The sequence below is a fragment of the Balaenoptera musculus genome, chromosome 16 (genome assembly GCF_009873245.2).
Source record: "Balaenoptera musculus isolate JJ_BM4_2016_0621 chromosome 16, mBalMus1.pri.v3, whole genome shotgun sequence".
Taxonomy (NCBI): domain Eukaryota; kingdom Metazoa; phylum Chordata; class Mammalia; order Artiodactyla; family Balaenopteridae; genus Balaenoptera; species Balaenoptera musculus.
This window is the reverse complement of record NC_045800.1, coordinates 7332538-7355029: the sequence shown is the minus strand read 5'-3', so window position 1 is coordinate 7355029 and position 22492 is coordinate 7332538. Positions and strand designations below refer to the sequence as shown.

The 22492-nt window shown below is 37.8% G+C and overlaps 1 protein-coding gene across 4 annotated transcripts in view; it reads left to right on the top strand.

The window, feature by feature from the left end:
* The window catches only part of ZRANB1 (zinc finger RANBP2-type containing 1), a 69887-nt gene that overhangs the window by 18536 nt on the left and 28859 nt on the right, over positions 1 to 22492 (top strand). The window contains exons 2-3 of one of the 4 annotated variants that reach the window (XM_036829684.1): positions 3650 to 3778; positions 5095 to 5945. In XM_036829684.1, coding sequence (XP_036685579.1) covers positions 3738 to 3778; positions 5095 to 5945 — 892 coding nt within the window. In that variant the 5' untranslated portion in view covers positions 3650 to 3737. Of the gene's footprint in view, positions 1 to 3649; positions 3779 to 5094; positions 5946 to 19308; positions 19394 to 21835; positions 21958 to 22492 lie in introns of those variants that run through there. The other 3 variants (XM_036829686.1, XM_036829687.1, XM_036829685.1) reach the window with 3 other exon arrangements.

Sequence of the window (22492 nt, the reverse complement as noted above, 5' to 3'; positions counted from 1 at the left end):
GATAAGTCTGAGTTTCTGTGCTGGGTGCAGTAGTATTAGTGGTGTCCTTAATGGAAACTGGAGAGAGAAGTCAGGCTAGGGGTTTGTTGTGAGAGGAAGATAAGAGGATTTTAATATAGGATGTGACAAGATATTGGAGCCCGGAAATGAGGTGAGATTTGTAGATATAGAGGGTTCACCAGTGCTTCTAGTTTTAGCTCTTTTTAAAAAAAATAAATTTATTTATTTATTTTTGGCTGCATTGGGTCTTTGTTGCTGCACGTGGACTTTCTCTAGTTGCAGCGAGCGGGGGCTACTCTTCGTTGCGGTGCGCGGGCTTCTCATTGCGGTGGCTTCTCTCGTTGCGGTGGCTTCTCTCGTTGCGGAGCACGGGCTCCAGGCGCGTGGGCTTCAGTAGTTGTGGTGCGTGGGCTCTATCTAGAGCGCAGGCTCAGTAGTTGTGGCGCACGGGCCTAGTTGCTCCGCAGCATATGGGATCTTCCCGGACCAGGACTCGAACCTGTGTCCCCTGCATTGGCAGGCAGATTCTTAACCACTGCACCACTAGGGAAGCCCCGCTTCTAGTTTTAGCTTTCATCTTTATTCCCCTAAAATGCTTTCTGAGCATTTTTAAATTTCCAGAGATTTATGTTAATTAATATATATATCAACAATTTATATTAATAAATTAATATTTATATTACTAAATATAGACAATATTAATAAAGCTAATATAAAACCGAAAGACTGTCAGTCCTTCCTTTGGATAACTGCTCATCATTTGACACTAACTGGCAACTGAACTTCTCTCAGTTTGTTTCTCAAGGAGTTTGTGCTTGGTGAGGATCATTTCACTTCTCTAGTTCTCTCTCAGAGGATTTTAGTAGGTGGTTGGGGGAATTTGTAGTGTAGCTACAATTTTGAGTAATTGACTTCAGAATAGGTATATTTATTCTACATTGTTTAGTAATGCTTCACAAATATGGTCTAATTAATTCACTACTAAGCATGACAGTATAAAAAATGTTCAGTTATGAGCCCCTCCCTTTCCCTAGCCATTAAGCCATACATCATAATGCTCATGCTTTTATTATTATTTGAACTGGGAAGTATATAATCAAAAGCAGTTATGAATTTAATACTAGAAAATGGTTGCTATACTTGGAGACATTATTCAGTCTGTCTACAGGTAGAGGTTGATGTATAAATAGATTCATGGACCCTTTGGTCCACAAGATGGGAACTGCTGGTACTGCATTTGAACCAAGGAATATTTGGGGTTTTTTGTTTTTTTTTGTTTTTTGTTTTTATTTTGAACATATTTATGGTTTCTTCTACATGGCTTTTTTTTTTTTTTTTTTTTTTTTTTTTGGCTGTGTTGGGTCTTCGTTTCTGTGCGAGGGCTTTCTCTAGTTGTGGTGCGCGGGCCTCTCACTGTCACGGCCTCTCTTGTTGAAGAGCACAAGCTCCAGACACGCAGGCTCAGTAGTTGTGGCTCACGGGCCTAGTTGCTCCGCGGCATGTGGGATCTTCCCAGACCAGGGCTCGAACCCGTGTCCCCTGCATTGACAGGCAGATTTTCAACCACTGCGCCACCAGGGAAGCCCGGAATATTTGGTTTAAGAGTAGCACTTGTGTCTGGCTCTGCTTAAAGAAGATCCATATTATACAGATTTTATTGTTACTTTGTGTACCGATTAATTGAAGTATGATTCACTGGCTAGAATTTGGAAATCTGTATTTTATGCAGAAGTAGACTTGTAAATTAAATTTACTTGGGTATATGAATATATGTTAACTTGAAAGATATTTAGTAATTGTTTTATTTCCATGCACAGTATTAACTCTTAGAGCTGTTTGCTATTAAAAATTATTTCATGTTCTTTTTGACATCTGGTAGAAAAAGTGTACTCAGTGTTAATTTCACCTCAATAATGCAAAATCATATAGTTGAACTGATGTTATCGTTACTCTTCCATTCCATTTACTGTTACCACAGGTACAGATGACTCTTTCAGATAACCCTCTCCAATGAATTTTAGCTTTTGGTTATGAAAAAACAATATTCTTAAAACAATGTCTTAATTCCCCATAGGGTTGGTACCGTGTACATCATTATCTAATATAATGCACTTATCTTAAAACTCTTTTTTAATTTTTTGGCCGCACCATGCAGCATGTATGATCTTAGTTCCCCCACCAGGGATTGAACCCGTGTCCCCTGCATTGGAAACGCATGGTCTTAACCACTGGACCGCCAGGGAAGTCCCAAAACTCTTGAGCTTGGTTTTGGTATTGCTTAGTTACCTGAATTTTGGGGAGGGGTAGGCTATTTACCAGGCATATATGACAATGATTCTTTATTTTTTAATGACAGGTTTGTTTTTTGTCAGACATGGACATTTAAGTATGTTATGCTGGCACATTAATTCCTTGAAGATTAGTTAATGTAAGGCCACAAACTATTTAGTTGAGCCTACATCAAAGTAAGACTTAACAAAGCAAGCATGAATTTTTGAATGTGAATTTTTTTTTTAAAGGAAATCCCTGTGGGAGTGCTGTTTCATTTTTCTTTTTTTTTTTAAATTAATTAATTTATTTATGGCTGTGTTGGGTCTTCGTTTCTGTGCGAGGGCTTTCTCTAGTTGTGGCAAGCGGGGGCCACTCTTCATCGCGGTGCGCGGGCCTCTTACTGTCGCGGTCTCTCTTGTTGCGGAGCACAGGCTCCAGAGGCGCAGGCTCAGTAGTTGCGGCTCACGGGCCCAGTTGCTCCGCGGCATGTGGAATCTTCCCAGATCAGAGCTTGAACCCGTGCCCCCTGCATTGGCAGGTGGATTCTCAACCGCTGCACCACCAGGGAAGCCCTGAATGTGAATATTTTAAATGAAATACTGAAATTACTTATAGCCTTGGATATGTTCATTATGTCATTTGTTTTTGTCTTGATAAGTTTCTGCTTGCTCATTTTAGTTTCCAGTAGCATGAGCAAGTAATTTATTTATATTTCATTCCTGAGAAACCAAAGGAAGAAACTGCCTAATGAATATGAAAGTTGCCATTAAGTCTCAATTGTCCATTTTATGGATGCTTTTATGATTATAGTCTTTGCCCTTCAACACACTTTCGGATTGCTGTCAAATGGTGTTTAATCAGTATGTACAAACTAAAGTGAAAAATCTAAGCAGATAAATATAAATTACCTGGGTTAGAGAAAAATAAAGTTGCTGAAGGAGAAAAAGACTTCAAAGTTAAATATAAGCTATATTTTTTTGCTTTTTCTATTTACTTGGTTTATGCCCCCTTTCCCCCTTCAATAATAACAAGTAATTCAGTAGAAATTAACTTATTAGGACTACGAATTTAAGATTAATGGTAATAATTGTGCACACACACATATGTTTAAGGTTTTAGGGGAAAATATCTTTCCTATGTCTGATTTGACTGACCAACCCAATCAGCTGATTTTATTGCTGTGTTAAATTAAAATTCTGAATATAGTAGTCCATTATTAAAATAAATGAGTAGGATTAAAATAGGGAATTTATTAAAATAAAGCCTTTAAAAAAATACTTTTGGATAAAGTAACAGGCTTCAAGTGAAATTCAGTTTTGGTCTCCTTTACAGGAATAGCTACTCACAGTCATACAGAACCACTTATCATGTTTTGCAGTATCTCCTGAGGAAGTCAGAATCTGAGCCAGCATGACGACTGAATCTTGTCTTTGGTCTGATTTATAAGCTGTACTTTTATTCTGACCATGTTCAAGGTGGAGGCTATAGCATGGAAACTAAAATCTTAGTAAGTGTGATTTTTATTTTAGCTATTAAATAGTAGCCGCTCTTACAGTGAATTTGTCCTCTTAACAAAGTTTACACTATGAAAGGGGTGAGGACTTGGCAAGCAGGGACATAATACTACACTTATAAAGTGAAAGATTTTGCTTTCCAGGTTCAGGAAAAATCCCTGAGAAAGAGAAGGAGAAGCTTCTATTACTCTGCCTAGAATTTCTTTCACTTTTCTGGTTACAAATAGGTGGCAGGATGATACTGATTTAGTTGAGAAGGGATTTAAGAAAATGGAGAGGCTGGCTTTAGTGGCCAGTGTCTAAATTCAAGCCATTAAAAAAAATTATTATTACATTTGCTGTGCAAGTTGCTTCATTTATAAATTAGTTGTCATTAAATAATAGTCTTCATTGTATTGCAGTGTTAGGAAGACCAGTGTAGAATCCTAGGAGCCTTTTAAATAGTTAATATGTTTTTAATATGAATTGAATTTTGAGTATATTTTAAATATTGAATATTTTGAGTATAAATATTCAAAATTATATTGGAGCGATTATGCTAGTTGTTATCTCAAGGATGTTTCATCAGTTGATTGTCCCAACTATAGGTGATGTGCAGTTTTTATTTTCTGCACTCTAGACAGAACAAGATTTTGAGGATATAGGCTATCAAGGAACTTTATCTCTGTTTCACAGTGTTACTTTGTTAATTGTAAGGATTACTACTTAACATCTTTCTTTTCTACCTGTGTTTATTAAGAGCAGTGGATAATTAGCACATTTAGGCTGCTTTTTTCCCTTAGCAAGAATGATAGAATTGACTGTTTGATTTTCTGAATTCTTTAGTGAATCAAACATTGTGGTACTGTACCTAGATAGCATAATAATCTATGTTGCTCGTAATTTGAGAATGGTTATGTGTTTAAGATACTTGGTTTGTGTTCTGTCCCTTCCCTTTGAATCTTTTAACTATTGGTTATTTTTCTAAATTGATGGTGATGACCTGGCTGAGATTAAACATTTCTGTTAGAGGATTCCTGATTTAACCTCATTCCCTCTTAGAATAAACCTCCCTTTATCTTCTGCCTTTTCTCTTGCATTCCAAAGTACAGTTTCATTAAATCCCCAGGTTTAAGATTTTTCTTTGGGAACTTACGTCCAGTATCTCTCTGGAAATTTTAAGAAAAGGTAATTGAGTGTGAAATGTTACATGCATCTTTTGAGAAATTGAGGTTTTATAAGTTGAAGGGTACTTTTATATTTTGGGCATGTTTTCAGGGGTGGGATTATGTAGTTACTGTTTTAATAACCATGTCCTAATTATTTATAGCTTCCTGCCTGACATAACTCACTTCAAGAAGTGCACAATGTCAGAACGTGGAATTAAGTGGGCTTGTGAATACTGTACGTATGAAAACTGGCCATCTGCAATCAAGTGTACTATGTGTCGTGCCCAAAGACCTAGTGGAACAATTATTACAGAAGATCCATTTAAAAGTGGTTCAAGTGATGTCGGTAGAGATTGGGATCCTTCTGGCACCGAAGGAGGAAGTAGTCCTTTGATATGTCCAGACTCTAGTGCAAGACCAAGGGTTAAGTCTTCGTACAGCATGGAAAATGCAAATAAATGGTCATGCCACATGTGCACATATTTGAACTGGCCAAGAGCAATCAGATGCACTCAGTGTTTATCCCAGCGTAGGACCAGGAGTCCCACAGAATCTCCTCAATCCTCAGGATCTGGCTCAAGACCAGTTGCTTTTTCTGTTGACCCTTGCGAGGAATACAATGATAGAAATAAACTGAACACAAGGACCCAGCATTGGACTTGTTCTATTTGCACATATGAAAACTGGGCCAAGGCTAAAAAATGTGTTGTTTGCGATCATCCCAGACCTAATAATATTGAAGCAATCGAGTTGGCAGAGACGGAAGAGGCTTCTTCAATAATAAATGAGCAAGACAGAGCTCGATGGAGAGGAAGCTGTAGCAGTGGCAACAGCCAAAGAAGATCACCGCCGACTACGAAACGGGACTCTGAGATGAAAATGGATTTTCAGAGGATTGAGTTGGCTGGTGCTGTTGGCAGCAAGGAGGAACTTGAAGTGGACTTCAAAAAACTAAAGCAAATTAAAAACAGGATGAAGAAGACTGATTGGCTATTCCTCAATGCTTGTGTGGGTAAGTTTCTTCATTTTTTGAATGGGATGGGAAAAGATATTAAAAATGACATGAAAGATATAAGGAAGGTCAGTAATCTTTAGCGTTTAGTTCATTCAGCATGATAGCTATACTCCCAGTATGCATGCATAAGAATCTCTGTATTTGTGATCTTGTCATAATGTTGTCTTAAATTGCGTCCCATTTCATTGTGCATGTGTCTTTCCAACATTAGAGAGAAAAACTTTTAAGTTATAGCAAAGATTTTTACATATCAGTAGTAAACCGTATACCTGGAGTTTAAAACTGCTACTCTATTTATTGTAACAAGATGTGACTGAGGAGCACCAGCTGCTGCTTCAGAGTGTTTGTAAACAGTGTGAGCATCTTGTGATGATAGAAGCTTTAGTCAGATGTTAAAAATATCACAAAAATGTGTGACTCCAAGAAGTTGAACAAACATAATATTGACTTTGAAAATACTGATGTTAATTTACCATGAATGTCATGTAGTGAATATTTGCAAACTTTATGGAACTGATTTCACGTGGCCAGCTGATTCCATAGTTCAAATTATGATTTGTGTGTTTTGTGTTTTAGTGCTTTCCTAAGGAAATTCTGGATATTGGTCTCAGTCTCTGGCTCAGAGCTGTTCAGGGACAGAGACGTGTTGAGAGAGTAAGGTTTCCTCCAGTTATTGACCTTGTGAGTTAATTATTCGTGATGTACTTCACAAAAGCAGTTGCTTGACTCCTCTGTATTTTTTTCCCTCCCTCTCTCTTTTTTTTGAATAGGTTAGCTATTTGAATTATGTGATTTAAATTATTTGGATGGGGTGCTTACTTTGACATTTAAGTTTTGTAAAGAAAATTTTGAGTAACTACTAAAGTTAAATCTTGTGTGGAACAATAGCTAAGCCTTGAACATGGCTTAGCTGTATATATATATTTTTTCAGTACTAATTTCTTTTGTTTATCACCCTGAATATAGCCCCAAGAATATGGAATACATAACTATATGAATCTGCAAGTCCTAAGAGTAGATTTCAAGAAATCTCAGTTTTTTTATATTAGTTTTGTCCTGGCCAAAAAAAAAAAAAAAAGTCCCAGCAGATGAGCCCTTCTGAACACCAAACACAGCAGGCACTTAGTAACTGTTAGCTCCAGTGTTCTCCTGTCCTGAGGACGAGGGATGAAAGCACACTGAGCTGTCTTCAGCCATCTGTGCTGTCCCATTACATCCCATTGATTTTTTTCTCTCCCCAAATTGAGGTACCACAGATGGTATGAATGTCTTTTTTTTTTTTAAAAAACCAGGAGCTACAAAAGGATTTTATTTATTATGAATTTTTAAAAATTGAGGTCCAATTCACATAACATAAAATTCATCATTTTGAAAATGAACAATTCAGTGGCATTTAGTGTATCCACAGTGTTGTACAGCCACCACCTCTGTCTAGTTCTGAAACATTTTCATCACCCCAGAGGAAACCCTATACCCATTTAAACAGTTACTCCACATCTTCTCCTCCTCCAGGTCCTTGGTAATCACCAGTCTGCTTTCTGTTTCAGTGGATATACCTATTCTGAATGTTCCATATAAATGGAATCTTACATTGTGTGATCTTTTGTATCTAGGTGTGATTGTCCTTTAGTTACCTGTATGCCTTTTGGAACACTCTTAAAATTATTTTTGCAGGCAGTAGCGTACTATGTAGATGCCAACTACAAGCTGGTGTTATAGTACATGTAAACTTATAGATGGTAATGAGCTACACTGCAGTGATTTTTAACCTCTTTTGGGGTCACTGTTTCTTCAAGTTAGTGGATCTTATGATAAGAACTCTTGCTTTGAAATATTTTCTCCCCTTGACACACACGTTAGACCAATCAATATATCTTTGTCTTTATGGCTATTATTTCTTGTCTTTGTGACTATTGTGTCTTCTTGGTGCTGCCTTTATTTTTTTCCATATATCTACTTCTTTTGGTTAACCATCCTTGTACCTCTTTGCATTCTTACAGCTGAACAAAAACTTCTCCCAGTAGGACCAATATTAAATTTGGTCTTGTTTCATTTATAAAACAGTTTCTTTGTCATTAAATCCGCATTCCCACATACTCCAGAGTTTCTAGGTTCTTAGGGCCAAGGGTTGATTGTAATTGGTTCTTGTTAATGTGGATTCTGTCTTTTCTATCAGCAAATATTTTTGACTATTCACTGCATAATATGGTTCTCAAATGTTGTAGAAAGATTATTGCTCTGTCTTTATTGGGTAGTCATATCCTGATTTGTAAATATCCTTGAAATATGTTAAAAACTTTTAGTTGTTTATATTGTGTTGGGTTAACGGAAGTCCACAAGTATTGAAAATTAATCATTTTTTTTTTGTTTTTTTTTGGCCACACTGTGTGGCATGCGGGATCTTAGTTCCCCGATCAGGGATCGAACCCGCGCCCCCTGCAGTGGCAGGCGGAGTCTTAACCACTGGACCGCTGGGGAAGTCCCTGAAAATTATTCTTTACTTCTCCCTTGTTACCTGTCTTATGCTCTCCAGATTTCATTAGATATGGTATATTATGGTTTATCGATGTTAGGCATTTAAGAAAACCATCTTAGTGTTTGCTCTGGCAGCACATATACTTAAAAAATCATCTCCAAAGTACAAAATGTATACTGTGCATAAAATTTATACTAAGTATAAAATGTGAAACTTTCCCATTTGAAATTGAAATAAAAAAATCTCAACCTCAGCTTTGTACCTGGTAAAATGGGAATGAGGAAGATTCAGTATTGAGAAGGGTAAAGCTAAAGCTTCCACAGTATTAAGTAAGTATCTTTTACATAACTGTTGGGTATAAGTTTCACATAGGTCACTTTATCTTACGTGATGAGAGGACGTTGGGGACGTCCAACGTCCAACGTTTTACTGGTGCCAAAACCTGACACCAGTAAAAATGGAATCTGGGAGTGGGAGTGAAATGGTAACGGCAGAGGTGTGAATTTAAATGTGCTGTTGTCTCTGGAGTGTCTGCAGTTTGGTGCCAGGTTATTTTCTGGGAGGTCATGTCAGTGCTAATCATGGTCTGCCTTTCCCACTGGACAGATGATAATGTCTCTAGAGATAAGGCAGCACTACCTAACATACCGTTTTAGTTCTGCTGTTGTATTGAATCAGTTGCCCTTTAGAAGAACATTTAAACTTATGACCCCAAGTTGATCCCTTGAAAAGATACAGGGTCAGATAAGGATCTCAAATTAAATCTGTATAATAACTTTTGTATGCCTGAACCCTGGACTCTGATATCCAGCGGCCACCTATCCAACATCTTCTCTTGAATATGTAATATTTCAAACGCATTTCAAACTCATTGAGGCCAAAAAACTGAACTGGTCTCTCAAATCAATTCCCTCACTTCCCGCATCTCAGTTGATGGCAAGTTCATCGTTTTATTTGCTGTGTCCAGAGCCTTGGTCATCCTTGGTTTTCTTCTTTTTCTCTTATACTCCATTCTCACTGGCTTTGTCTTCAAAATATACCCAGAATCTGGCCACCTCTCACCACACTGGTCCAAGCCATGATCCCCTCTCGGTCCGTGTCCTCCTTTACAAACTGTTCTCTGAACAGGAGCTACTCTTCTAAAACTTTGCTTAGAACCCTCCAGTGATTCTCCCTGTGTTGCTGAGAGTAAAAGCCAATTTTACAGGCTCTCTCTGCTCTCTATCCCACACCTGCTTTCCCCACTTTTATACAAACACACGTTTCCCTCTAACCTTATCTATTACTCTCAACCTCGCTCATTCACTCCTGCCCTCTAGCCACCTTTCTTGTCTGCAAATAAGCCTCAAGCTTTGCACTTGCTCTTTCCTCTGCCCGGATTGCTTTCTCTAGATTGCAGGATTAGCTAATTTACTTCTTTCAGGTGTTTTCTCACATGTCACCTTCTCTGTGAGGCCTCAAATTTCAGCCCTGTCCTGTCCTCTCTTCCCCCAACTTTAATTTTCTTCACAACACTTGTTACCTCCTAATACACTTATTAGAAGTCACCTTATTTGTCTCTCTCTTGCTTAGAACTTAAGCTTTCTGAAGGCCAGGAATTTTGTCTGTTTTGTTCACAGCTGTTTGCTAGTACCTAAAACATTGCCTGATACATAGCAGACATTGAAATTTTTGTTAATCAGTGAATAAACATTTGTGGAAACTGGAATCTGGACAAATAGACAAATAGACCTTCCAAAGACAAATAAACCTTTTTGCTTTTCTCCTAAATTTCTTGATTCTTTGCCTTCTTCCTAGCTTTCTGTACTTCTCACCTTACAGATTACCTGGAGCTCAACCCACTGGGAGCCAGCTTGGCCTCTTCCTGTCAGGTGAAGACAGAGCAAGTAGGTCCCATAGGGTTTTATTGGAAAGAGTAGAGAGACCTCAGTTTATCACTAAGCAGTCTGTGGATATGAAGAGTCTAAAGTCAGATTTCTTTATATTTAATTTTTCTGTCTTCCTGATGAATATTTGATAACTTGATGAATATATAAGGAAAAAAATCGTAATGTTTTCTATACGTAGAGTCCTAAATCAAATAAAGTTTTTTTTTTTTTTTTTAATTTATTTATTTATGGTTGTGTTGGGTCTTCGTTTCTATGCGAGGGCTCTCTCCAGCTGCGGCAAGCGGGGGCCACTCTTCATCGCAGTGCGCGGGCCTCTCACTATCGCGGCCTCTCTTGCTGCGGAGCACAGACTCCAGACGCGCAGGCTCAGTAATTGTGGCTCACGGGCCCAGTTGCTCCACGGCATGTGGGATCCTCCCAGACCAGGGCTCGAACCCGTGTACCCCGCATTGGCAGGCAGACTCTCAACCACTGCGCCACCAGGGAAGCCCTCAAATAAAGTTTTTACTTGAAAAGTTTTTATTCAGTTGTCATTGGACATGTTGCTTCCTATTTGGCATTTTGCCTTAAATAGCTGCATCTTTCTTCCATTTAGCTTGTCTAGTGATCCTGCTAACAAAGATGGGAAGGGTTTGAGATTGGGGGGCAGCGGGAGGGAGTGCTGTTGAAGGCGTAGGGGGAAAAGAATCATGCTCATATAACAAGTACATGTTGAAACTGGAATTTTTATGCTGAAATGTTCAGTTTGCCCCATGGCTGTGGCATTATAGAGAACATATGAATTAGTAACATCTCCATTGCTCCCAAGCTTTGGGGGGGGGGCACAGTATGTACTGGTGTACCCTATTGAGAATCACTGACTTACGAGCTTAACCGGAATCTCATTATCAAGGAGCACGTTGAAATGGAGTCATGAGGATTGTAGTCGTATTACTGAGCAAGATTTTGATGTGTCTAAAAATTTATATGATTCTTAAAACGTAGGCAGTACATTAGAATTAACTTTTTCTTGCAATTGGTCTCCAAAAATATTGTTATATTTGATCTAATGTTTCCCCCTTTCTCATAACTGTTGAAAATTAATATTTGTGGCAGTTGTTTTCTGTGTTGATGCCAATTGTATTTTGGCCCCCTTACTGGAAAGCTGTATACAGTGTTATGTATAGGTGTCCACTCCAGAGTGTCAGATGTAACTGTAGAAATACCTAAAACTTGCATGGTGTTAAACATGTCAGAAAGTATTGATATTTGTTTATTTGGTTTCATTAACACTTTTTTCATTTTAACCAAAATTAGCAATGTATAGGCTTACTACATTTTAAAATGTTCTTTTCAATTTACTTTGGTATTGGTATTAAAAATCATGTATATGGATGGTTTTTCTCAGGAAGTAAATTTTTAAGGTTGTATTAGTATTATTTTTCTTCCTCTGGTGAAAAGGGTTCCCAGGCCCAGTTCCAGCGTGTGTGTGTGTGTGTGTGTGTGTGTGAGCTTCCTTATACCAATAGGCAATTCGCAGACACCAGCAGGGTGTCCGAGAATTCAGCTCAATTCTGACACTGTCTACCTGGAGGTAGAATCAGATTCCACAGGTGAAGGGCTCAGCCCCACAAGACCTCCCTCCACTTCAGATGCTAGTCACAAGCCCAGGTTGTTAACCTGTACTTCTGACCAATTGTCTATAAATCAGAGGTTCCCATGACCCCCTGCCTTGGGTTTGATTAATTTGCTGGAACGCCCCACGTAACTCAGAGAAACAGTTTACTTACTAGGTTACTGGTTTATTATAAAAGGGTATGATAAAGGATACAGATGAACATCTAGATGGAAGAGATGTATAGAGGGCAAGGTTTGGAGAAAGGGCATGGAGCTTCCATGATGCTCTTTCCAAGTGTCACTCTCCTCAGATCTCTGTGTGTTCACCAGCCTGAAAGCTCTCCAGACCCTTTCCTTTTGGGGTTTTATGGAGGCCTCATTACATGGGCATCGTTGATTAAATCATTGGTCACTGGCGATCTCCGGCCTCTCTCCCCTCTCTGGAGGTCAGGGTGGCATAGTGGGTGGGACTGAAAGTCCCAACCCTCTAATCCCCTGGCAACCAGCTCCCACCCTGGGGGTGGGATCCAAAAGTCACCTTCCCTGAAGTGTTTTCAGGAGCTGAGGACCAGAGACCAGATACTATCCCACTACTTTTATCACTCAGGAAATTCTAAGGGTTTTGGGAAGCTGTGAGCCAGGAATTGTGGATGAAGATCAAATATATGTATTTGGTCATCTGAATGATGATTTTTCCTATAAATCACAATATTGCATCTAGAAAAATCTGTTGCAGTGTGCAATCTTCTACGATGACTTTTTAAATTCCTAGTTTTGAGATACAGTGTCTGGTCAAATGAAAGGAGTGTTGTGCACTAACCCAAACAAAATCAAATTAACTTCAATGGAAGAAAAAGTCGTAGAAGGTTAGTTTTTGAGAGATAGTAGTACTGTGTACTGGAATGATAATAAGTTGATTTATACCAAGAAAACTACCACATCAAGACAAAACAGAAAAGGAAATTCTTGACATAAGACATAATGTTGATTTTATCCATTTATTCAGATATCTTTGTGGCTGACTTTTTTTTTTTTTTTTTTTAATTTTTTTTTTATAGCTACTTTTATTTTTATTTATTTATTTATTTTTGGCTGTGCTGGGTCTTCGGTTCGTGCGAGGGCTTTCTCTAGTTGCGGCAAGTGGGGGCCACTCTTCATCGCGGTGCGGGGACCGCTCTTCATCGCGGTGCGCGGGCCTTTCACTATCGCGGCCCCTCCCGTTGCGGGACACAGGCTCCAGACGCGCAGGCTCAGTAGTTGTGGCTCACGGGCCCAGCCGCTCCGTGGCATGTGGGATCTTCCCAGACCAGGGCTCGAACCCGTGTCCCCTGCATTAGCAGGCAGATTCTCAACCACTGCGCCACCAGGGAAGCCCTGTGGCTGACTTTTTAACTTTAAAGGTAACTCAGGGCATATAAGTTATTGTAAAGAAAAAATTAGAAGAAACTTGTTTTCTAGTTCAGTAAGTACTCCTTTAGCCTTAAAAATTATTAATTTGCTCCACAGAGGTATTTTATTGATGACTTGTCTGAAAACACAAAACATTAGGTATCTTGAAAAATACAATATTAATGATGAGGTAGTGTCCAAATTTGTATTTTTTACTTGCCCAGTACTTGACTTCCTTATAGGCGCTTCTCCCCACCCGCTTTGGGTTTTCTCTGATTTATATGACTGATTTAAATAGTGTGACAGGCAGAATATTGCACTCCGGCCCCCCAAAATGTCTAAATCCTAATCCCCAGAACCTATGAATATGTTACTTTACTTGGCAAAAGGGATTCTGCAGATGTAATTAAGGGCCTTGAGATGGAGAGATTATCCCAGATTATCTGGGTGGGCCCAGTGTAATATGGGTCCTTAATCAGCAAAGGAGAGAGATGGGAGAATGAGATGTGACGGTGGAAAAGCAGAGGTTTTAGTTATGCGGGGGCCCTTAGCTAAGGAATGTGGGCAGCCTCTAGAAGCTGGAAAAGGCAAAACTCCCTTAGAGCCTCCCTGTGGAGTGCACCTTGATTTTAGCCCGGTGAGACCCATGTGGAACTTCTGACCTCTCCCAAATTTTAAGATAAAAAATTTGTATTGTTTTAAGTCACTAAATTTGTAGTAATTTGTTTGAAGCAGCAATAGGAAATTAATACAAATAACATTTTTAAAAAATTAAAAATAAATTTAATGTTATAAATAACATTAATTAATAATAACTAATTAATTAATTATTAATTATTAATTAAGGTTATTAATAACATTAATAATTTAATGTTATTTAAATTTTATTTAATGTTATTTAAATTTTAATGTTATTTAAAAATAACATTTTAAAAAAATTACAAATAGCATCTTAATTTGACAATTTCAGAAAAATTTAACTTAACCTTCACTGGTTCTATGACAAAACAAGAGTCATTGTTTTGTTATTTTACACAACGGGAGAAGCTGAGGCACAGAGAGGCTTACTGGCTCAGTGTGATGTAGCCATGTTGTTATCCTTTTCTAGACAAAGGTGGTATACAGGTGTGTTTGTAAGTAAAAACTCACTTCTTTGTGTCTCTAGGCTTACATTACATTCATAGCAGTAATGGCCACCAAATGTATGTGTGCGTGTCGGGAGGGAAGGCGGGAGGGGCGGGGCAGGTTCCCAAACCAAGCTATTCTCAGATTCTCCAGACACCAGCAGGGCATTTTACAAGTTAACTCAGTTCTGCCTCTACCTGGAAGTAGCATCAGATCCCACAGGTTAAGGGCTCAGTCCCACAGTACTGCCTCCCTTCCTCCCTACCCCCTTCAGATTCCAGTTGCTAGTCCAGGTTGTCACCTGTGTGTCTGATGGTAGGCTATAAATCGTAGGTTCCCACAGTCACCTCCTTGGGTTCAAATAATTTGGTGGAACAGCTTTCAGAACCCGGGAAAACATTTTACTCACTAGATTACTGGTTTATTATAAAAGGATATGACCCAGGAACAGCCAGGTGGAAGAGGTGCATAGGGCAAGCTTTCCGTGTCCTCTCTTGGCCACTACTCTCGCAGCACCTCCACATGTTCACCAACCTGGAAGCTCTCCAAACCCCGTATCAGGGATTTTTATGGGGGCAAGATGGATTAAACCATTGGACATTGGTGATTGTTTGAACCTCAAGCCCCTCTCCCCTCCCAGGAGGTGAGGGTGGTGTGGGGCTGAAAGTTACAACCTTCTAATCACTGGGTTTGTTCCCCTGGTAACCAGCCTCCATCCTTAGGGGCTTTCCAGAAGTTACCTCATTAACATAAACTCAGGTGCTTGAAGGGGGCTTGCTATATGAGCAACAAAAGACTCCTATTTATTTCATCTGTATCATTCTGGAGCTATTTAGGAACTGAGAACAAAACTAAATATTATAACAGAAGACACCCTTATGACTCTTATATAGGAAATTACAAGGGTTTTAGGAGGTATGTGCCAGGAACAGTAGATGAAGACCATATATTTTTTATCCACAGTGGTTTTTCTTGCTTGATATGGTTGCAAGGAATACTGTTACTGGAACTTTTGAATGATGTTTGATGCCTATGAATATTAATGTTTTCAGTCCTTTTTTCCAAGTCAACTAAATAAGTAAGCCTATGTGAAGTTGATTGCTGTGTCCCAAGGTAATCTTCACTTGCTAATAATTCTCATCATTCCATAGCGAAGCCACGTTATTTGGGCTTGATTTTTAGTATGGCATTTCTCTAGTATTTGTTCTGTTTGCTTTACTTGTGTTTGCTTATACTTGGTATACCTTAGCTGTTTGGACAATATTTTCCATCTTCAGAATTTTTCCTGCCCTGTAGAATTGCTTCATTTTAAGTTATGGTTGTATGCTGGGCCATTTTGTTTGATTATGAATTTGATTTTATATTGATACCAGACTGTTCTACTAAAAGATACTCCTATTTAGTGTCCCTTTTCCCTTCATATATTGCTTTACATATGAATGAATGTGGAGCCTGAAAAAAAGTCTTCTTAGTCTTTGACATTTAAAACCATCGCACTTTTTAAAAACATTAAAAAAAAATGGTTTGAGTTAAAATATTCTATTAAAAGCTTTTAATAGAATCCAAAATATATGTGGACTCCTGCAGCAAATCTTTGGCACTGCATCCATAAAAGGAAAATAAGCTGCTAGAGTGCTGGCGATGCCTTGTATGTCCTTGGTTAACTGTGTGTGATACTCTTACATGGGATGTGTGCGTGTAGCTGTAAAAACTGCGGTGCCTTTTCACTCCATACACATTCTTGGTTGTTAATCTCCTTTGCCTTGTATGTCCTTGGTTAACTGTGTGTGATACTCTTACATGGGATGTGTGCGTGTAGCTGTAAAAACTGCGGTGCCTTTTCACTCCATACACATTCTTGGTTGTTAATCTCCTTCCTGTCCAAGGTAGTTGATATTACAGGTAATAGAATTATTTTTAGCACTGTGAAAGGAGTGTTATCTTCAGCTAGTTCTAGCTTGTTTTCAAGTCTCAAAGGATTTCCTCTTGTGCTTTTGGAACTCTGGATTTAAAATAACATTTTATGTCATGGTTTTTAAGTGAATTGTGGGAATTCTCAGCAATGTAAGATTCTAATCTGTAGAGAATACACACTCATTTTATTCCCCCTGGCCAGTTTAGTCTGGCTTTTCAAAGTGCTTCCTGACATCTGGGATATGAAAGAAGCTTCCAGGAATGAGTGTGTCAAGGCAAATGGATAGCAGTGGCAGAAATAGAGCCCCTGCAGTATCCTTCTGGTTGCCTTTAGTCTGCCTGAGACATAATTCCTGGCTTTTAGAAATGATTGATTACACAGGCCTGCCAACTAATAATGTGCCTCCTAATGCTGAGAAAGGGAATCTGTCTGGTGAGTCTCGATTGTATGATAGTGACATTTGAATATGCATCATTGATTGAGTAAAGGCTTTCATTTTTTAAAAGCACTATATTAAATGAACACATTGAATTATGAAATCCAAAAGTATCGTTTAAATATTAAGTATAAAAAGATGTATTTAGACTCCAGAGACCTTTACTGTTTACCATAAAATAACTTTAATTTTAAACATTAATTAAAGTAAACTATGCACAGGGTTATAAAAATCAAGCAGTTACAGAAAGAGTTTATAAAGAAAAGCAAGTTTCTTTTTCTTCCCTCCACCTTCAGTCCTTATGTGTGGAGGTAACCAGGCTGTTCCCCATCAGCCTTTCATTCTGAGAAATTTCAAAAACAGTAGAGAAGTTACAAATATAACACATTGAACACCAAATGCTTTTGACCTAGATTTTCCGATTGTTAGTACTTTGCCACATTTGCGAGCTCTGTTTGTCTTTCTGTAGGAGTTTTTCCTGAACTATTTGAGAGTTAGCTACAGATGTCATGACATTTTGCCCCTAAATATTTCAGCATTGTATGTTTTAAAAACACATTTTCCCTACATATTCACACAATATAATTATCCAGAAACTCTAATATTTGAGGTCCATATATTCAATTTCACCAGTAGTTTCACTAATAGCTATTGCTCCAACCCCATTCAATCAAGGATTATCTGTTTTATTTAGTTGTTTTATCTGTTTAATCTCTTTTAATCTAAATAGTGCCTCAGGTGGGTTTTGTTTTTTTTTTTCTGTTTACTCTTCATGTCATTAACATTTTCAGAGGCCAGGCCATTCATTTTACAGAATAAGTCTCAATTTGGATGTGATTAGACGAAATTTAAACATTTACTTTTTCGTGCGAGGGAGGAGCACTACATAGGTGATATTTGAAGCAGGACCTCTAATATCTCTGAATAATGTCCTTTTATCATTTTTTCCTTTAAAAAAATTAATTGTAGTAAAGCATACATAACAAAATTTGACATCTTAACTGCTTTTAAATGTGCAGTTCAGTGGCTTTGGTACATTCACATTGTTGTGTAACCATCAATAACAACCATCTGTGTGCAGAACTTTTTCCACCTTGCAAAACTGAAACTGTATACAGTAACAGTAACACCCCAGTCCCCCTTTCCCAGCTCCTGGCAACCACCATTCTTTTTTCTGTCTCTGTGAATCTGACTACTCTGGGTACCTCATATAAGTGGAATCATACGGTGGTGTTTGTCCTTTTGTGACCGGCTTATTTATTTCATTTAGTGTAATGTCTTCAAGGTTTATCCATGTTGTAACTGTCAGAATTTCCTTCCTTTTAAGTGTGAATAATGTTCCATTTTATTTATATGCCACATTTTGTTTACCCATTCATCTGTTGATGGACATAGCAGTATTTCTTGTTTTATCAAATTTGGCATTATATACTGACTTCCTATAACAGTATATAAGGGTTTAATTCATTTTTAAATAATAAAAACAGAGCATACTCATTGCAGAGTATGTCAGAGGTAAGAAAAGCTATGAAAAAATATAGTTTATAATATCACTAGAGGAAATCTCATATTTGTATTTTCAGTTTTTTAATATTTTTATGTAACTGAAATAATGTACATTCTTTTTGTTGTTGAATTTTACATTTTGAAGTAGTTAAAATATTTTCATCTTTAAAAAAAATGAATGTGTAATATGACTTCGAGTTGCTGTACTTTAAGTTAACATAGCCCTTATTAATGACCTTTGGGTTTTTTGAAAATGTTTTATTCTGATAATGTTTTGATGAACAAAATCGTCAGCATTTCTAATGATTTTCTTAGGTTCCCAGAAATGGGGTAAGAGGATCAAATGATGGAAACGTGTCAAAGGTATTTTGTGCATGTTGGTAAATTGCTGCCTGGAAGGACTGTACTGATTATATTCTCATTATCAGTGTAAGAGAGTACCTATGTAGCTGTATCTTTGCTGATGTTTGTTATTAAGGGAGGCAAGCTATCTCATTTAATTAGTCATTTGTATTTTTTTCTGTGAATTGTTGATTTATGTCTTTTGTCCATTTTCCTTTGTGATTTTGTCAAGTTGTATCAAGTCTATATGAATATAAATAATGTATGTATTACAGGTATATACCAGACATATTTGTTGCACATTTTCTTTACCTTTTTTTTGTGGGGAGAGTTATAACATTTTATCTTTGTTTTTCACAGTTTTTTGGATTGAACTAAGGATTAAAATATTTTTTACAGATAATTTCCGTTAATATGATTTATTAAATAAATTCTTTCCCCATTGATTTGGATGGTTCTGTCATATATAAAATGATTCTGCTTCATTTGTTTTGAGGCTCTTTATTTTGATGTTTTTTTTTTTTACATCAGTATCACACTTTTGCTTAAACAGTTATGGGTTTATTAGATATCTTAAAAATCTCAAAAGGCAAATGTCCAACCTGCTCCACCCTCCACTTGCTTTTCAGAATTGTCTTCATTTTCACCTTTTATTTGTTTGTTCGTCCATTCATTTATGCATTCAGACGATCATTGAGTGTGCTTCCAAGCCCGGGGAAGAAGTCAGGGCTCTCAGTGAGCTTGTGGTCCAGTGAAGAAGTAATTTAACAGGTCAGTAATAGTGTGATAAGTTCAGGAGAGGAAGTATAGGGTGTTAGAGGAGGAGTATGCACCCTAATCGCATTTGGACATTTGGAGAGGGCTTTCAGGAAGAAGTGACATCTAAGCCAAAACCTTAGAAGAGGGAAAAGAGTGCTTCTGTCAGAGGGAATTGCATTTGTTAAGACTCCAGAGGCAAGAGAGCATGGCCCATCCGTTCAACTGAAAGAAGTCTACAGGGCTGGAGTATAGAATGGGAGCTGTGAGAAATAGCTGCAGGGTAATGCTGGACTTTTCAAGGCCTGTTAATCTGGTTGAAGATTTTAGCTCTTAATGTAAGGGCAGTGGTAAACATTTGGAAGGAGACTGCCTTAATCTGATTTGTGGTTTGGGAAGCTCACTCTGGTCATAGCCTAGAGGCTAGATTGGGAGGGGGCAGCAGTAGAGGCAAGCAGACCTTTTAAGGAGGAAATTATAGCAATCCAGGTGAGAAAGAGTGTGGCCTTGACCTAAGGTGCAGGCAGTGGAAAATGGGGTAAGGGGGATGTATTTGAGAGAGACTTTAAAAAGGTAGGATGGATAAAACTTGGAAGAATTGATATTGGGGCTGAGGGGAGAGTTAAGAAAGATACCCAGGTTTTTTGTTTGGACACTTGGGTTGGATAGCAGTATCATTTTTTCCTAAACGAAGAAAACATGAAGATCAGTTTTAGACATGCCATAGTGAGGGTTCTGATGGGTTGTTGGATATATGGGCCTGAAACTCTTTGGGGAAACATCTACCACTCGGTGGTAGATCCATAGTTTTATGTGGATAGTTGTGGGGCCATGAGCATTAACGGAAGCTGTGGAACCTTCTCTTGCAGTAGCGAATTATAGGGACTTTCTTGTTTTGTGCTTCTACTTGGGAACCACATCAAGATGCGCTAACTTTTAAATATCTCTTCCAATTTGATGATTCTCTGTCTTAATTCTATCAGTATTTTTGGCTAGAAGAAGAGTTATATGGACATAATCTGAATAGTATAAAGTTATGTTATGAGAGGTTTTCCTTTTATCTGTCCGTCCCTTTTAAAATGCTTATTTACCCTCTAATTTTCTCACTGGTAAAAGAGAGTGGCTAGACTATTCAGTTCCTCTTAGAAGGCCAATCTAAAATAGCATAATTCTAAAAGTCTAATATTTGGTTTCAAATTTGGCCAGGATAACTTGACAGATGAAATTTTTACCTGAAGTCAAAAACTTTTGGGACTTGGTTTCAGTGCAGAATGTGGTTTTGACATACACTATTTTATTTGACCAGAACCTCAGATTTTAAGAACTTTAATATCCCTTCAGTTGACTTTTTGGGAATATCTTAAGTAACCTTTCTGATTGTAACTCACATTCATCTTTAACCCATTAACACTGGTCCTCATCTCTGATCACCTTCCCAAAGATAACTTTGTGACATGTTCCTTCATATCCTTCCATTGTGCTTTTAGCAGTAATTCTTCCTGCATGGCAAGATCTTCTTTCTTATGAAGGTACTCTATCAATTCAGGTATTTTTTTGATGACTTTGGGGATTTATATTTTCACAGCAGTTTGGTTGTTAACAATCTGATCAAAGATTTAAGGAGGTAAGAGCACCACAGTATAAGCTACATTTGGCGTAGTTTGTCATGGTTAATAATAGAACATTTAAAGGCCTTATTTAGAGATTATTTTGACTTCCCTATCATTTGAGTTTTAAATTTTTCTGAAGAGGATATTTTCAGGAGTTCCCTGGTGGCCTAGTGGTTAGGATTCTGGGCTTCCACTGCTTTCAGTGCCTGGTTGGGGAACTGAGATCCTGCAAGCGGCACGGTGTGGCAATCAATCAGTCAATCAGTAAATGTTTTCATAACGGAGTAAGTTTATTGAATGAATTGAGTAGAAACCCATCGTGATAAAGTATAGATTAGATTAAGAATTTATTTCCAATTTGTGATTTTCATCTCTTGGTTTTTTTGAAAAGATTATTGTTCAATAGCACTATTCTAGGAATAGAAATGGTAGATTTTAACTTGTTGCCTTTGGTTATTATGTAAAAAATGCATCTGGGAGGTGATTTGTTTGGTCTGCTCAAACTATTTTTGGGATTGCCATAGCTTGTGTCTACTTGAGATACATTTAAAAATATTGAGGTCATTTTATTTGAAAAGAAGGTCATGTTTGAGTATTGAAAGAGATTGCTGTGTCTGTCTAAGCCAAGTTTGTCTTTGAACTATAGCCAAATGGTTAGGAGTATGAAGAAAAAGTATAACTGGGTGGTATAGTTTCCTTTTTAATATGCAAAGACAGTTAAGTGAATTAAACTCTGAGTAGAGGAAAACTACCCAGACCTCGTAGCCACCCACATCTGCATCTTTCTACTGACCATGGTAAAGGACATTCTGAACATTACCACTTAAAACTAACTTTTCTCTTTAAGGGCTCCTGAAATTGTGCCAGCTGACTCCAAGTCCACCCTGACCCCACAGCATAAACCATGCTGTGATGTCACAGCTACCATAGAACTCCAGGGTAGTGTTGAGCTGGCCCATGTGGGCTCAGGTAAGTCCTGGCTTTTTTTTTACCATTTGGCATTCTTTTCAAAGTTAGTTACCATTATGGTTTTATGTCAAAAGAAACAAGGCAAAACTTTGAAAACGGTGCCATATATGGGGGAAAAAATAAGTCTGTTTTCTAAACATCTATGAGCCAGCTCCATATTCTAACCAACGGAGTTCCATAGTAGCTGTGAAGTGTCCCCAGTGAGTTGTGACCCGTGACTTCAAAATATGTTAAATTCTACTCCTGGCCCAGCTTACAGAACAATATGAGCTTTTTTTTTTTTTTAATTTCACTTACTCTCAGATCTTTATGTTTTTAAAAGTATATTAACTTTCCTTTATCTGTAATTATGCACCACCACTTAGCTAGTTGTGTATTTCACTCAGTCAATTCTGAATGTACATTGATAACTGCAGGTTAGTTTTATAAAGTTAATCTTCTTAGAGTGCCTTCAGCTGTCTTTTTAATTTGCCTTTATAACATGGAAGAGGAAGGGACAGAACATGTAATATTTAACGTTTGTTAAATTTTCAAA